This window comes from Pipra filicauda, unplaced genomic scaffold (genome assembly GCF_003945595.2).
Source record: "Pipra filicauda isolate LSUMZ 115617 unplaced genomic scaffold, ASM394559v2 scaffold299_size895176_pilon, whole genome shotgun sequence".
Taxonomy (NCBI): Eukaryota; Metazoa; Chordata; class Aves; order Passeriformes; family Pipridae; genus Pipra; species Pipra filicauda.
This window is the reverse complement of record NW_024104419.1, coordinates 713,365-730,362: the sequence shown is the minus strand read 5'-3', so window position 1 is coordinate 730,362 and position 16,998 is coordinate 713,365. Positions and strand designations below refer to the sequence as shown.

Genomic DNA, 16,998 nt, shown 5'->3' with positions numbered 1-16,998 from the left:
CGCGGGGCCCCGGGGGCGGGACGGGACCCCCGCCCTCCGCCCCCCGCCAGGACCGGCCCCGCCCCGCCCTCCCCTCCCTTCTGCGGGGCGGGGCGGGGCGGGCATCCCGGCGGGCAGGGGTGACCCCCCCCGTGTCCCCATCCCGCGGAGCCGAGGGGCTCGAGGGTTCAGCGGTTGCATCCCCTCCTTTTTGCGAATCGCAGCTGGCGCAGCTCCAGCACTTCCCGGGTCTTCCCAAACGAAGGGCACGGGGGTTGCGCTGCGTGTCGCCCTGGAACACTGACAGCGCTTAACAGCGTGTGTGTCCCACCCACGCAGCTTTAGGAATCACATGCACGTTCTGGTGTGGAATTCCCTGAAGTTAAGGAGTCGAGGCAGGAGCCTCACGCAGCTCGGTACAAACCCTCCATCACTGGGCACTTGCACACTCCCGACTCCACAGCAAACTCGCTCAGCACTCAACAGAGACCCACGGGATACAGGACCTGGCCTCTGCCATCACCTTTTGTCTGTGTGGCACATGCAGAGTGCTGTAAGGTCGCTTTCATCCACAGAGATGGATGTAACTGTGCTGCTGAAACACTGGGTGACAGCACACAGGAACCTTGAGCCCCTGACAGCGGCTCCCCAGCTCCAGCCCAGCCCAGCCCCTTGGAAGGTCAGCAGCGGGGCAGTCAGGACAACCCTTACAGTCACCAAAGCCTTCTGATGGTTTCCCACACTAAGCTGACTCACCCAAAGGTCAGACAAGCACCGGTGCCAGGAATGAGAAGCCACAGCAGCAGCGATTAGATGAGTTAAACATGTAGAGTGCACATGGACTCTTACTGTGGTTGGACCAGTGGGAGTGTCCTTCCCCAAAACAACAAAATAAATTGAAAAATTGAGATATTCCCTCAACTCATAATTGCTGCAGACCAGGCTCCTTGGTTCATGATTTCCCGAAAAGGGAGAGTAAGGATGGGAGATGTTATGTGAAAGGACTGAGGCAGAAGTGGTCTATGAACAGGATCAGCTTGCAGAACACAAGATTTTTCTTCTCAGAGCTGACAATGCCATCAGCATGAGTCAGATTGGCAGTTAGTGTACACTACAGAATCACTGAAGAGCAGGTATGTCCATAAAGGCTGGAAAATGACAAGCAATAATCACAGAGGGACCACCAATTAAAGCCATGGCACAGGACTGAGCAGTGCTCCATCAGCAGCTGCTTAGATTTTGACCCAATGCCTTTGTAGTGGTCAATCAAAAGCAGCCCAGTAACATTTTGCACCGTGCACACTTCTGTGCTGCCCCACTGCAGGAGCAGGAGGCTCTGGGAGCAGGAAGGACCAACCTCCTCGGTGCTTTTAGGCTGCCTGGCTGCTGCCATCCATCCCTTCAAGGGCTCTTATGTCCAGGAATACTCCTCTACCTATTTTCCTCTCCCAGTGCTGCTTTTGCACACCACGGGCTGAGCCCAGCAGAGCTGGGTGTGCAGAGGTGAGGCCGGCCCTGCACTGGAGTGGGCATCGGAAAGATTCCTGAGGAGAACCCTCCAGATGTAACCAGCAGACTTTTCTCCTTTTACAGTGTGCTCAACCATACAGTATGTAATGACTCATGGCAAGTTAAGGAGTTATTTAGAGTTGCATTTAAGCCCTGCAATGACAATATATTACAAGTATGACCTCAACACAAAAAAGAAGAGAACCAGTGTTTTCTGGGACAGCGTGTGGGGAAGCCTCTTGGCAAAGGAATGAGTAATTTAGTATGTGGAAACCACGAATCAACTCACACAGTCCCCAAACCGAGAATTTAATACAAGTGGTGATTTTACTACCACAGGTTTTGCTACTGCCACAGACAACAGACACAGCCAACTGATAAAATTTTTTTTTATTATCCACTTTTGAATTCTTTTACACTTTCCTGATTATTTTGTGTAAGGTGAAACTAGAACTGTTTAAAAGACATACACGAATCTAGTACATCAATAACCAGGTATTTCTTTTTTGCTATACTATTCTCACAACCACGTGTGTGCTAGGCAATATAACCGTCACAGAAGCAAACTTTAGGCAGAATACTGGTCAGTAAAAACAAAGCGAAAAGAGCTACCAGATATACAGACAGGCTCGGTTCCACATTCACTACTGCATTTATCAAGCGCCAAGTATTAACTGCACAATTTGTTCAGCTAGTAGAGGGGAGTTTTAAAATCAGTGCATGAAATTCTCTTCAGCAGACAGATGGACAAACAGATGGATCCTATACCTAAGTGGAATGTGAAGGCAGGGGATGATACCGCGGGACTGATAGGTGACTATTCCTAATCTTTTCCACTGCATTATTCACGCAACTCTTATTAGGTTTTATTTAATGGGACGTGTTTGAAACATGGCCAGGTGAGGACGTTTGGAGCTCAAATATTACAAGGTACAAGTGTTACAGATGTGTAGGTCTGCATTCCAGTACGAGATGGGAAATCCTGAATATTTGAGCCAGATCCCGGTACTACCAAAAAGTGGCAGACGAGAGCTGAAGGCTGCAACAGCGCTGGCAGCTCTGAAACATCCAAGGAAGAAACCTGTCCTTGGTGAGGCTCAGGCCTCAGCCACCATCCTGACATCACCCATAACCAAAGAAAGGATGACGCGTATGCGGGAGTCCAAAATTGCTTTAATGGAGTTTAAACAGGTGAGAGGGTCAAGGATGAACAGAGTCCAATGGGAGAAAAATTTCTATAAAGTGAACTTAAAAGATGGCTCAGTGGATTACCTAAGAGGTTTTCAGGATAAATTCAAAATGGGAATACCATGGAGATTTTGACTCATCTAAGAGTAAAGTAATGCTAAAGTGGCAGATCACTTCATCCAAACTAATAAGTATCATCCAAACTAATAAGGCCATTCAAAAAATTGAATCTTTTCCTATTGCAAGTCCATGGCAGCGAACCAAGAATTCTCACTACTGAAGAATATCTAAGGTGTAGTAACTAGGTAAGTTATTGCTGTGGGAAGGGGCTTAGTCATGCATGTCGTATGAGCACGAAAGCACTTTTAGAAGTCAAATCCCAGTTATCTGCCAGTGTAAAGAGTTTGGAAATCAAGCTGCTAACTCCCCCATTACCCTCCTCCCCAAAACAAACCCCATCCCCAGAAAGACAGGATTGACAAAGTGAGCTTTTGACTGAAAGCGGTGCCTCAGACTCGGTTACAAATGTCTACAGAGTGTGCCTGTTCAACTACCTCATAGCAGTGTCCCTAACTGGAATGCCATACATTGGATTGTTTTCCTTCCATGCCCCAGTGTCACAATAGAATCTCTATAACTTTCTGTACAACTTTACAACAGAATTGTACTTCGACTATTTTGGTGCCAGATTAAGCTCGCCAGAGTTACATAATTGATGTCTACTTTTCTACCAATAAAGAGTTTTGCAAAGTCAATTGCGATCACAAAACCCGTTATCACAGTGTTCAGTTAAAAATATAAACACGGTAATCGGAACTGGAAATGTTCATCATAGGAAAGTTCGGAATGCCATTGGAATAACCGACCTCCGCTCTAGGTACACACAACACCAACCAACCGGTTTTACCCCACAGACAGTTTTTGCTACGTTGAGGTTGTGACAGTCGATGTACTATTCTTTTTGCTTGTCGCACAAAGGGATTATGTGTAGGATACGGGGTGACATTGAACACATAGTGAAGCGTGACAGCCATTAGTTCTCTCCCTCCCCAGCGTCCCCTTCGTCTCCCTGGTTTTCCGACGTCCATAGCTGTAAGAAAATACAAATATGTGTTTGTGCTGAAAGCACACAGGTAATTACAATAGTCAGGAAGGGGAAGACAGCATAATTAGTTGTGTAATTTTCTCAGCTAAGAGCAATACAGAACTGAACTTAACAGTAAAGCTAAAGAATAACAAACTGTTACGTGAGTGAGGATAACAAGGAAAAAACCAGCACAAGCTGGCTACCTACACATAAAACTGGCTGTTGAGAACAAGCTTCACTTTGTGTTACAGAAAAAAAATTGAGTTTGTTACAGTGGTTAACAAGTGATTTCTGGTCTGAACAAGCAAGTCTGGCCGGTCTGGTTACAAAAAGCAGTGATCACATGCAGTTACCAGCTCAGAAAAGGCCTGGAACGGCACAGAACTGCTTCAGGGAGTGCAGCAGCCCAGAGTGCAGTGGTTTGCCCCACGGTACTTACAGTGAGGTTGTCCCTAAGCAGCTGCATGATCAGAGTGCTGTCTTTGTAAGACTCTTCATTCAGCGTGTCCAGCTCTGCTATCGCTTCATCAAACGCCTGAAAACATGCAAGACAGCACTTTCACACTCTGCTCTCTGAACTGCTTACAAATCTGGCACATTACTATTCAAATTCTGTGACAAAAGCTTCCAGTATTTTTTTTTTTCCACCACAAGAAGAAATGTAAACCAAAGTGAGCACCAGACAGCCACAGGGGAAAACAGAAATCTTCAGGGGTGTCCAGATTAAAGCCCAGAACAACTTCACTACCATTCAACACCAAATACTGAAGAGGCAAGAGCACTCTGTATCATGCTGAAAAATGATTCACACAGTTTGAAGTCAGGTTTAAGAACAACACCTAAAAGCAACACTTCCATTAAAAAGGAAGGTCTCACTGGTTTAAACTGGCAGTGAAAGACAAAGGCACCATTACACTTATATATATACTGTACATGAGTAACTTGGCAAGAAAATGGAAGACAGGGATTTTTGACAGTGGGGTGGAAGGTTTTCAATTTCTTTTCAAAACAGCAGAGGAAATCAGGTATGTTCCACTAGACATTAACAAAGCCATTCTTCCCATCCATCTGTGACCCGTGAAAATCAATGCTGCAAGTCTGAGAGCCATGAATAAGTGCTATTTCTTCTTTCAGGTTTCAAACACATGTAAGAATTTTAACTATAAAAAAACAAGCAGGAACAGCAGCAGCATTTTACAGCATAACATCACTTCTTGCTACAAAGTCTTACTGAAGTGTGTATTAAGAACACTAAGATACACCTAATGCCATGCTATTTGAGTTACTACCAGACAATTTTCACAGACACAAAAAACTCTACTTAGAAGGTTTTAATCCTATTTTAGAGAGAAGGCCAAGAAAAAAAGGATTCATTATCTGTTTGGCACAACCCACCATACAAGCTTATTTTGGTCTCTGGAGAGAGTGGCACACATGCACATGGATACACAAGGACATTCAGGGTTACAAAGATGGACACACAGACAACACTTCACGTGCATTTGCTAAGTGTTCAAATTTAAATAAATATTTCACTTTAGAAATGCTAAATTAATTCAAGTGTTTTCAAACAAACACATTCTAAGAGAATTAGGTGGACATTAAGAAGAGGCATTTTGTCTTCCCTGTCACTGGAACAGCTGCAGTAGCAAATTAGCTTGACCTAAAGCTAAGCCAGACCAGCAAACCAACTCACCTGAAAATATACTAAAATGACAGCAGTTTAACGATAGCATTTTTAAGCAATTTGATATGAAAAAGCATAATCATTTACAAAGTGCTACTGCAACCACTGCACTTATGTCCTCAGCCTCCACAAATACTGGTGACATGGAGAGTCTGCTTACCGTCTTTGCCAGATTACAGGCCTTTTCAGGAGAATTTAGTATCTCATAGTAGAACACAGAGAAATTTAAAGCCAAACCGAGTCGAATGGGGTGTGTTGGCTGCATCTCTTTCTTGCTAATCTCAAATGCCTCCTGGTAAGCTTGCTGAGAGTTTGCTACCGTTGCTGCAAGAAGTAATTACAACCATATTAATGCACAGCATATCTCTGTACTTCATGGGGAAAGGGATTCTCTTCTCTGTGCCACCAGAAATTCAGTCACACACGCACAGACGCTTCTTTCAGTGTTTGCAGATGTAAAAGCTTTCCACTGGCAGAATTATGAAGGCAGAAACATGTGCTCAGCTAAAGCTCTGACACAGAGAAATTAAGTTCAGCAGTTCGGTAGAGACTTAAAATAACATTTATTCAACATAAATTCCAACCAATCTGGATGGACACAAACCCTACCTAAGTCAAAGTGTTCTGGTGTTAAACACTCCCTTCCAGCCCAGCTGAAGAAGTCACAATTATCAATAATAAATCCAGACAAAACCACATGGGAAAGAAGAGGTCTCTAAACTACTGCAGCTTTAGGGCATGAACTTTGTATTTCAGGTTGGGGTTTCAGAGGAGAGCCAACAGTCCCTTCCTGGCTAATGAGTAACAATAAGTTCCATACTGGCATAAAACTAAGTTTGCAAGACATGGACTCCATCAGACACTCACCAGGAGTTCAGGCAGAGTCCAGCACTGCTTTACCATTTCGGAATTAACTGGTTTAGGACCCACAAACCCAATAACCCACATCTGCATGCAGGAAGTTTGCAAATGGTGAAGACTTCAGCTAAATTCATAGTTTAAACAAGAGATAAAGGATTTTCCACGAGGAAAAAAAAAAAAACCAACAAAACCATTCTCCAGGAAAAGGATTTTATACTGCTTTATATATGCTTAAAAATCAGCTACTGTGGTCAGGGGCTGCAAGCAGAATTTGACTGGATTGATGGACATCTGTCAGTAACTTCTATTAATTTCAGTGAAGTCTTTCTCTAAAAGTGACTTGCACTGCACCCATCTTGAATACTACAGAGCAGTAGTGAAAAGAAATAAACACTCCACGTTAGGGGAAAAGAACACAAGTATTTTTTACACTTGATTCTGCTTGGCCCCCAGAATGAGAGATTTCATTTCTACTTACTTTGCTTATTGTCCCCAGACGCCACCTCTGAGAGGTATCTGTAGTAATCACCTTTCATTTTCAAATAGAAGACCTTGCTTTCTGGCTGCGTGGCGTTGACAATAAGGTATTTATCCAGGAGTTCCTGAGAAAGGAAACATCACCTTTTTTTTTAAATCCAAGCTATAAAAATAATGTCTGAAACTGAGCCTTCGTTACAATGGTGAGCATGAACTGTTCAAACATTAACAATGACTTACTCATGTGTTAATCACTTTGCCTACTGTTGTCTACACTTTAAAAAAAAAAAAAAAAAAAGAGAGAAATTACTTGTAACCTAATCTCAGGACAGCTGAAAACTTGCTCTGTTGAGGCCACCCACCATTCCCTCCTGCAGAATCTATTCACTATCAGGGCTTACAACTGCAAAGATTTTCCTTGAAATATACTGATGCAAACCTGTGTCCACAGCCAAACTAATAAAGCAGCAGCTGGACATTAGCACATCTGGTCACTTCTGCTGCCACAGAGCTGAATTCTATGCAGAGCTGTGAAATTATCCACGAGAAACAGATTCTATCTGCAGCTCCAGCTGAAAAGCTCAGCAGTGGCACAGTCAGCACGTGTGAACTCAAAGAGATGTACAGACCGACCGCACTGACAGCAGCTGCTCCTGACTGATCTTACACAACCTGAACAGCAATAAAAGGAAGAGCAAAACCAGTTTGGGGGAAGAACTACAGACCTCCTCTATTCCAAAAAGGTACTAAACAAGCCTCAGATGTCAGCATTCATTCACAGAAGAATTTAAATGGTCAGCCTTTTAGCAGGACTCATGCCAGTACCCCAGATCTAAATTTGTTTTCATGGTGAACCACCCCCCCAACCAGCAGCCAGGGGTCTTCAATGTGGCCTTGTTTGCTTTTTTCTGCTAAAAAAAAATGCTCTTTTATAGCAAATCCCCCAAGAAACAAGGTAGATGCCTTAGAAGCTGGAATGGGATCCAAGTACGTAGCTATGCAAAATTATTCCCCTGCTAAGGTGCTGCAGTGTCGACAGCAATCCTAAGATTCCTTAAGCCTCTCTGAAAAATGCTGCAGTACTAACTACTGTTATTTTTGCTGTTGGATTATTACCAGAACATCATTGCAGATATCCTGCAATTCAGCCTCGATTTTCTCACGATATTCTCTTCCCATCTGCTGTTTCTTCTCGTTCCTCTCTGTTTTCTGTTCAATGCTGGAAATCACACGCCAGGACGAGCGACGGGCACCGACCACGTTCTTGTAGGCCACGGAGAGGAGGTTCCTTTCTTCGTTGGACAGTTCATGTCCCTGCTCAGTGACAGCCTTCATAGCAGCAGCCATGTCATCGTAACGCTCGGCCTGCTCGGCCAGCTTGGCTTTCTGTACCAACTCGCTTTTATCCATGGCTCTCCTGCAATTAGTGGGGAATAAAAAGAGAGAAAAGTGTCTCCAGGTTGTCCACACTGTGGAAGTTCATGCTGAAGGGTGAAGCAGATCTTACAGTCACTAATAAGAGGGAAATCTATAAATTCTATCAGAGTAATACAGAGGGTTTCCTTTTAAAAAATTACTGGACCTTTTGCCAAACATGTATAATTTCTATGTGTAAATGACTAATCACAATCCTGAAGATATGGATGCATCATTCTTCAAAATGCAGCAAAAGTCATTAAGCACAGCCCTATATGAATCCGTTTTCTATACTGGCCACAGCTCAATTTGGGAGACACTAATCCACTGTTCTGACCCTGAAACAACCAGTTTTGGTGTTTGTGTTTTTTTGTTTGTTTTGGTTTTTGTTTTGTTTTGGGGTTTTTGTTTGTTTGTTTTTGGTTTGGGGTTTTTGTTTTTGTTTTTGTTTCCCTCCACTGCTAAACAATAACAACTACTTAGGAGCACTGAAGCACTGGACAGCTCCTCCTGACACTGAAGAGCTTTGGCAAGCTACAGGAGGTGTTTCTGTGGGTTTACATAAACCATACCCAGTAAAGCTGTAGTTGTTGGCAACTATGGAAAGCATATTTATACTGTTCTGCCAGAAAATACAGCTTTTTTTACACATGCATCAACGTACACATAATGGATCATTCTACACAGCTATGGGGGCTGCAGCCTCAGGTTCTCAAGACCTTTTAAATAATACTGATGTTCATAAAATCTGAATGGGACGCGGCCCACATGATGGTCACTACCACAAAACAAATTGCTTATATGGAAACAATTTGTTTATCATTTCTGATAATGCAGTTTAGCAAGTGGAGCCAAGAAAAACACATCACGTGACCACAAGGCCACTGAAGAGCTTAAGCAATGAAAGATGAAGTGAGTAAGGAACGTGCTAGTGAGGCGGCTTGAGTGTTGCTTACTCCTACACCACAATGCTAGCATAGAGCAACTCAGCCACTGAGCCACCAACCTCACACTCGATACACCACCTAGGGCCTGGCTCCCAGGAGAAATTAAACAAGTTTCTTTGCCTTTGTCAAAGCAAAGCAGACCTCAATACCTCACAAGCTCCAACACACCCCGAATTCATCTGCGGAATTTCTGTAGGTTTGCAAATTCACTTTTGGACAGACCCAGAACTGTTATTCTCATCTGTACTGAGCAATAATTACCCTCTCCTACTCTGTAAATCCTAATTAGGACTTTCACTGTCCAGGTAAGTTTACAGGCTGAGACCTAACAAAAAACTTCTAGAGCCTAAAAAAACTTCTGGAAGAAAAATAAAAGCAAACAAGAACAGTAACTTTACAATTGCCTTCACAGGCTTCTGTTCATTAGAGAAGCATCTACAGCCCTATTAGCAAGAACCAACAGGCTGAAAGCCATTGCTGCAGCCTTTTCTCTGGCTCTCACCCTCAAAGATTCCAGTCTGACAGGCTTCTGATGGAGAACATTTTGCACACCCTGCTCAGCTTGTATTTTACTCCACGTATCACCTACCACACTCTTATACAGGAAAACCAGTCCCTTATACTAAATCCTGAACCAGGACAATGAGATGCAGACCCAAATTCCCACTGTGTGTTTGAGCAGTTTCATACACTGCTCAAACTGCCAAGGACGAGCCCTAACTACAAAATTATTTTGAGATGAGCACATTCTATCCCTCCAGCTGAAGATATTAAAAAAAAAATAATCACCCAAGATATCATGTCAAACATCGTTATTTCACATGAAAGCTCCTGAAGTAAATCCAACAACCAAATGTACCTGCTCTATATCTGCAAGTCTAACTCACTCCTGCTTGCCTTTGATCCTTTGTAGATCCTAATGCATCCAGCCACATAAGGCACTCAAGGTAAGGATATGGAATGCTAAACCCAGCCTCCTGGAAAGGGACCTCTTGCAGACTGGTAAGTAAAGTTGGGCTGCAGTTCAGTCCCATTGCAAATACTGTGTTTAAACTAGTGGATCTTGGGATCTATTGAAAGGTGACACACACACTTCAGATGGAAGCCCTCAACAAGCCAGAGTGGCTTTTGAGCAGCAGTGTGACAGGTTCTGGAGATTAATTTGGTTCTCTCTTCACTGATAAAGAGTTCTCTCTTCTTTTGCCATGGGGATATGCTCTATTATCATTGGCTTCCATGGGCTTACCAAAAGGATAGCTCCTGACTGAAAAGGGGTGTGATTAGTGATGTTCACTTTTTCTCTCTGCACTGAAGCCTATCATGCAGAACAAGACCAAGGAATCATCAGACCCCTTCCCACTGAGAGAACCCATCCCACTTTTCCCTGTTGAGTCTATTGAACCTCATAAACCATTCCCTTAAGTCAGCAGTAACTGCAGACTGTGTGCTCAAGGCAGGAAGTAATTTGTGAGTGGCATTTCTCTACCCACTCAGTAACATCTGAACATGAGCAAAGTACACCTGAAGAATGCATTTTACATTGCAAGGGCCGACTTTAAGCAACCGGACATTTAAACAAAACAGTTTCAGAGCAGTTCTAGTTTCCTCACTGTCTGCACAGCTTCTAGAAGTATTTCTACTGCAAGCATCTTATCTTCTCCTCTTCTTCTTATGAAATGTGATTATTACGTGGAAGCAGCCTGCTTGTTGAAGTCCAGAGGCAAGTAGGTCCGAGAGAGTTTACATTTTGCCATTGAAAAGTCAGTTTAATCTTTGATCTGCACTTTGCCAATAGTGGTCTAATCTGCAGACAAGTCATCTGTGCAGAATTCCATTCACAAACAACACGGAGCTTAGTTTTGAAAGGGTGCAGAGTTTGTTTTATCAAGCTCACTGACATATTTATATTTAGATGCAAGACAGTTCACGGCAGTCAATGGGTTCATACAAGGACACATGAAGGAAATCACAGAGGGAACTGCAGGGGCACAAAGACCTAGTGGATAAAAGAGATTCAGAAACCAGTTTAACACATCAATTATACAAGTGAAATAGCAGCACAAAGATTAGAATGTTGTTTCTCATGAAGCAAGGTTCCTCAGCAATGTATCCAATTTATGCACATCTTAAATGTAACTCAAACCAATCACTGAAGATGGAGCTCCTCAGAACTCCACTGGCTTAGTTTTGACATAAGAATTCAGTATACAAGGGCTCGAGTTTAGTTAATTCATCTTCATATCTGTACTGTTAGTAGGTTTGCTATGAAACACAAAGTATTACTCAATAATATGGATTTCACAGAATTTAAATGCAGTAAGAAAAGCATTGCCCACACCAAAATATCTGCCATTGACAGTAAGCCTACCATTATTTCCTCCCCAGGGTGCTGCATAAAGAAACACTTAAAATCCTCATTTGATTCTCCATTGCTTACCTTGTTAGAAGCTTGGAGAGAGCTTTGCAGAGCTATGCTGGCTTGAGCTCCAAAAGAGGGAAGTGTTTGCCAGAAGGAAAAAAGATACAAGGAAAGGAGTGATGTTTGAAAAGGCAAAGAAGCAACTATCAGTCATAACTGGTCCCTCCCAGAGAGGAGATGAAAGCCACGCTCTAACAATGGATCAGTGTGCCACAGTCTGAGACAAGCAAAGCCTAGAGCTAAAAATACTCCTAGGCCACACACAGAAGCCATCTACCAAAGGTTACCTGCAGCTAGGAGCAAAACACACAGAGGTGATGAACGGGAGGCTGACAGGAATGATCTATTCTAGCACTAATGAAGCCATGGCATGGCGGCAAGGGGAAAAAAAGGGAAGATGGGAAAAGGTGCAGAGACGTGCAGATCACAGCCATGGAGGAGTCCTGAAAGTTGCCTGTCCTAAGCAGAAGATTCTGATATTAGATGCATCAACACATTTCAAGTTCTTAAGATGCTGTGTTCTTAAGAATCTGTTAAACCACAGCTTAGTAGCCCTCCAAAAAGAAGTGGCTGGCCACTGTTCACAAATAAGAAATACCAACCACTACCCAGCTGCCACAGCCAGTAGTACCAGCTGCCAGAAATTTGAATCACACTAAGTCCCACACTTAGAATGTAATTTTTTTGTTATTCTTTTCCTCTATCTCCCATGTAGCCTAGAGCTCTTTCAATCTCTCACAAACACAGAAGAACGTGTATGCAGGCACTACAAGTTACAAGTGCTTACTCCCACCCTGGAAAAGCTTTACACCTGTGTAGAGAAGACTGAAATATTTCACAGAGCATCAAAGGTAAAGGTCAGAACCTGTAAAACTCATTACTTTGTAGCTGCCTGAATCTTTCAGTGAAAGATGCAGGGAGAAAAGAGATGGTGTGACCACCCTGGGAACAGCCCCTGGAGTCAGGACACCCACGGATCTTCCACGAGTGGACGGACGCACAGAAATGGATGTTCGCATCCCAGTAACAGCTGAGGAGTAAAACATCCAGCTACTGTTCTTCAGAAGGCTGCAGGATCTTGAGAACTACACCTTACCAACTGCTCTGTAGCCTTTATTGTTTCCCATTCCGATGGGCTGTTTAGGACAAAGCCAGAACGGATCACAAATAACTGTGTTTAAAGTCTGCAGAAATGAAATGAAAACTGGCACTGAAAAAAATTCTGCCTTATATAACATATCGAACTGACAGGACAATACTAATAAGCTTACGTTGGTCTGAAGTCTGCTGCTCCTGATGACCTGTTCTTCTCATGCTAATTAAGCCATCGATTTTTGTGCGCTGTTTTTCTCTCCATAGCAAGCACGAGACTCTATCAGACAAAACTTCCCCTTTGTAAAATACTGGTGAGAAATCAGGGTGGGCATGGGTTTGACATACTGGTCCTCACTGGGTCGAGCTGAGGCGCAGGTTAATAGACCCGCATGTTCCACTGTGAGAAAGGAATGTGGAACCAGAGTGGGTGAAACGGGAGGCAATCCTGCTTCCCAGGCACAAGCTCCTTTCAAATTCTGAAACGGGAGGCAATCCTGCTTCCCAGGCACAAGCTCCTTTCAAATTCTAACGGGAAAAGCAGCAGACTGGTATAGAATTTGCAGCTCAAGATTCCAACAATATGTGAACATACCTGCATTTGATTTCTGAATGGGCAATTCATTCTGAAATTAAACATTAATGTGAGGTGAGTTGTATTTCAAACTAGAGTTCTATAACAACAGCGAGTAAGAGCTTTGGAGACACTGTTTCTAACACAAATGGAAACTCTTTCTCCATAACTCAGGTACACACATGCTGACACAAGTATCTGCATGATGGGGATGGCATTCCTTGTCAAGAAAACACTGCCCCCAACATTATTCTTTACAGAAAATCAATCAACTCTTTCCATGCAGTGCAAGAAACCTTCCTTGCTTTACTGCAGTATTAGGTATTTGATGTCATTACTTGTGTTTCTCTGTTTGGTTCCCTCAAAGGCTATCATGGATTGCTAAGTAACTGATTAGAAAATGAATGGGTCTGAACAGTAAAATCTCACACAACTGTCAGAAGCTTGGGTATAGCAAGATCAGTATAATATCCTGCAAACATGAGGGAAAAAAGAAAATAATTTCCCACCTGTGATAATCTTGCTGACTTTGTGAAGCACATAACTTTGGCCTCCTCTGCATCTACCCTGGCCTTCAGCTGACATCTTTATGCAAATGCTCAGGTAAAATTAACATTCTGTAAAACCATGCCTCAACCTGCTCTGGTCATCTGCCATCATTACCTGTTGCTTTCTAAATCTCACCAATATAATTATTGAATAAAATGAAAACCAATGGTTTTCCACCTCCGCAGAGAATTACAAAATCTCTATGACCAGTACCAATAACGTGGGAACACTGATACTGTACAGACACCTTCAATCTAGTGACAGGAGCCTTCTTCTTCCCAATGCCAGGCTGAAAAGCTGAGCTCTGCTCCCTGCCTATGGCCCTCACTCAGGTGGAGACACGCTGGCACTTCCACAGCACAACATACTCACATGGTAACACCTTTTTGTTCAAACTAGCAGAATTGTTTTTGGCTAGGGTCCAGGTGGAAATAGTGAGTTAGCCCGAAAAATCTTCCCCCAGGCATAAAGTTCATGCCAAACTAATGTATTCATATCACAGGTAAATCACTTTTGTTAATAATAAACTGTCAGTATTTGTATTACAGGGTGGGGCAAGAAGTGTGGCCATGTAACAGACACACTGCTGGTATTAGGATACCACACGGATCAGAGTACGAGCTTTTACCTCATTAAACAAATAATTATTTACTGAACTCCTCTTCATCTGAGTTTATTCACATGCAGCACAAAAAGCTGCATACTGGCACAGGCCTGCTCAGGAAAAAATAAAAAGACTCAACATCAAAATAGCAGAGATCAGAACATGCGGTACTGACATAATGAGGTTGAGAAAACTGCACCAGGCCCATCTGTGCAAGGAGTCTATCACTTTATTGGTACCAATTTAATAAACAAAATATGATACTGGGGATATTTTTGCAGTCCTTTAATACGAAGGGAGAAAAAGGCACTCGCATTCTTGTTGTCTTTTCTAGACCAGATTACAGCTCGTTATTACTTTGAAATAAAAGTAAGCTCTCTTTTCATAAAAAAGTACTCAAATTTCTGACTAAGGTGTCCTGCAACAACAAATGTGCGAAGACACAAATATTCCTCCTCCCACTGAAGTTACAAAACCTTAATAACATTCTCAAAGCCTCCGGTATTTTCCCACAGGAATTTAGTTTTTTACGGTGCTGCATGATGTGCTTTTTGCTTTCCCACCACCGCAAAAGGTATTTTAACTATTAATAAGAAACCCACCTGAAGGCAGCCAATTTATCTCGCGACCTCCGCGCGAGAGGCGTTTACGCCAACCCAGCGACCCAGTGTGCCACTGTCACTCCATCATCCATCGGGATGATCGTACCTACCTCGAACAAAGCCTGTTAGCTCGGGGCCACTGCCCGGCCTTTTTGTGGGCCGGGACCCGCTTGGGAGCAACCTCGTTTCCATTCTAAGAGAGGGCTCCATTCCCAAATAGCACTCTATCCCCAAGCGGGCGCGATCGGGAAAAACCAACAGTGAAAAACTGGAATAACAATGATAATGACGATGATGATAAAATAATTTTTGCTGCCTCCTAAAGGGAAGGGAAGCATCGCTGCGATCACCTTCAGCCCTACCACGGGCCGCTCGCACCCACCACGCGCGGCTCTCCCGGGCTGGCCACGGAGCTCTCCCGGGCTGTGGAGGCCGCCCTGGATCACCCCGGCCCGGTTTTTTTTCCCCCCCTCCCTTTCCCCTGCGGGAGCGCGGGCCTTGCCCAGGTGAGCGCGGCCGCGCCCCGGGCCCCGAGTGACTCACCGGGGCGGGGCAGCGAAGGGGCGGCACCGCCCGCCCGGGCCCGGCAGCGGCCGCCGAGCAATGGCCACACCGTTACCCGTGGGCACGGGGGGAGGCACCGCGGTGTGAGGACTCTCCCGCCGCGGCCTGCGGCCGCCGGGACGGAGGCCGCGGCGGGCTCGCCTCGCTGATCCGGACCCCGACCCCCCCCATCCCCACCGCAGCCCCCTCACCTGGGCGGCGCGCTGCGATCGCACGGGGAGGAGGGCGAACGGGCGCGGCGGCCGCTCGCACGGACACGCTCCGCACACACTCACACTCTCTCTCTCTCTCTCTCTCTCTCACACACACACGCACACACACACACGCACACACGCCCTGAGGGCTCGGCCCCGCTTCCGCCGCCGCCGCCGCGCCCGCCCCTTCCGCCGCCGCCGCCGCCGCTGCCGCCACAGCGGGCACCGCCCGCCACGGCGGGCCCGGGTTGCCATGGAGACGGGGTGGGCCCGTGTGGGCTCCCCTCGGGGGGATGAGGGCTATGAAGGCCGGGAAAACACAGACACAAACGCACACAGAGACACACAGACACAGAGAGAGCGGCGGAGCCCTGTGTGAGCCGGGCACACCTCGGGAGTTGTGGGCTCTTTGTCTCCTCCGAGCGCCGCGGGAAGCGCCGGGGTGGGAGCTGCGCTGGGTTGTTTGGGAGTGCGGCGGCTTCTCCGGCGGCAAAAGAGCCGGAGTTCCCGGTTTTCTTGCCGTTTGCCGCTGGTGGTCTTTTTGGGGATCAGAATCGAGGGATCGGTTAGACTGGAAAAGACCTCTAAAGTCACAGGAGTCTGACCCATGACCCAACACTACCTTGTTAACTCAGTGTCACCCAGTGCCAGCAACAAAAGAACCAGATTTCGTGATTTTCTTGCCTTTTTTCACTGGTGGGTTTTTTTTTTTCTGAATAAGAATCAGTTAGGTTGGAAAAGACCTCTAAAGTCATAGGGGACCAGCCAACCCGTGACCCAACACCACCTTGTCAACTCAGCACCACATCCAGTCTTGCCTCAAACGCCTCCAGGGACGGCGACTCCAACCCCTCCCCGGGCAGCCCATTCCAAAGGGACACATCCCCGCGGAGCACAGGCGGATCTGTGTGCCCTTATGGAAGTTAAAATTTCACAAATGCTTTGAATTGCAAGATCACCTTGAAATGGTGTTTTAGTAGCAGCTTCTCCCTACAACTCAAACTGCATGTTTTCACTGGAAAAAATGAGATCCTTATCGGCTACATAAGTTTTATGCAACTGTAATAAGCGACATTTTCTAGAGGAATGGGGAGAGAAAGCATTTTTGGGGCATGAGGAAAAGTCTGGCTTGGTCTTCAAGAAGGAATCTAAGGAAAAGAGTTCAGTTTTGTAATCCGTATAATCCTTTTGGATAAGAAGTGACAGGACACACAACCCCGTGCTCTGCTCCCATGTCTCAAGTTTATGG

At 45.0% G+C, this 16,998-nt stretch overlaps 1 protein-coding gene across 1 annotated transcript; it reads right to left on the bottom strand.

Moving 5' to 3' along the window:
• Positions 1 to 1,861: 1,861 nt before the first annotated feature.
• Positions 1,862 to 15,881, bottom strand: YWHAB (tyrosine 3-monooxygenase/tryptophan 5-monooxygenase activation protein beta). The gene is made up of 6 exons (XM_027745852.2): positions 15,747 to 15,881; positions 7,905 to 8,205; positions 6,790 to 6,913; positions 5,611 to 5,774; positions 4,203 to 4,298; positions 1,862 to 3,766 (listed from the first exon to the last, which is right to left on the bottom strand). The coding sequence occupies exons 2-6, from the start codon at positions 8,196 to 8,198 to the stop codon at positions 3,710 to 3,712; spliced, it is 735 nt and encodes a 244-aa protein (XP_027601653.1). The 5' UTR covers positions 8,199 to 8,205; positions 15,747 to 15,881; the 3' UTR covers positions 1,862 to 3,709.
• Positions 15,882 to 16,998: the final 1,117 nt, after the last annotated feature.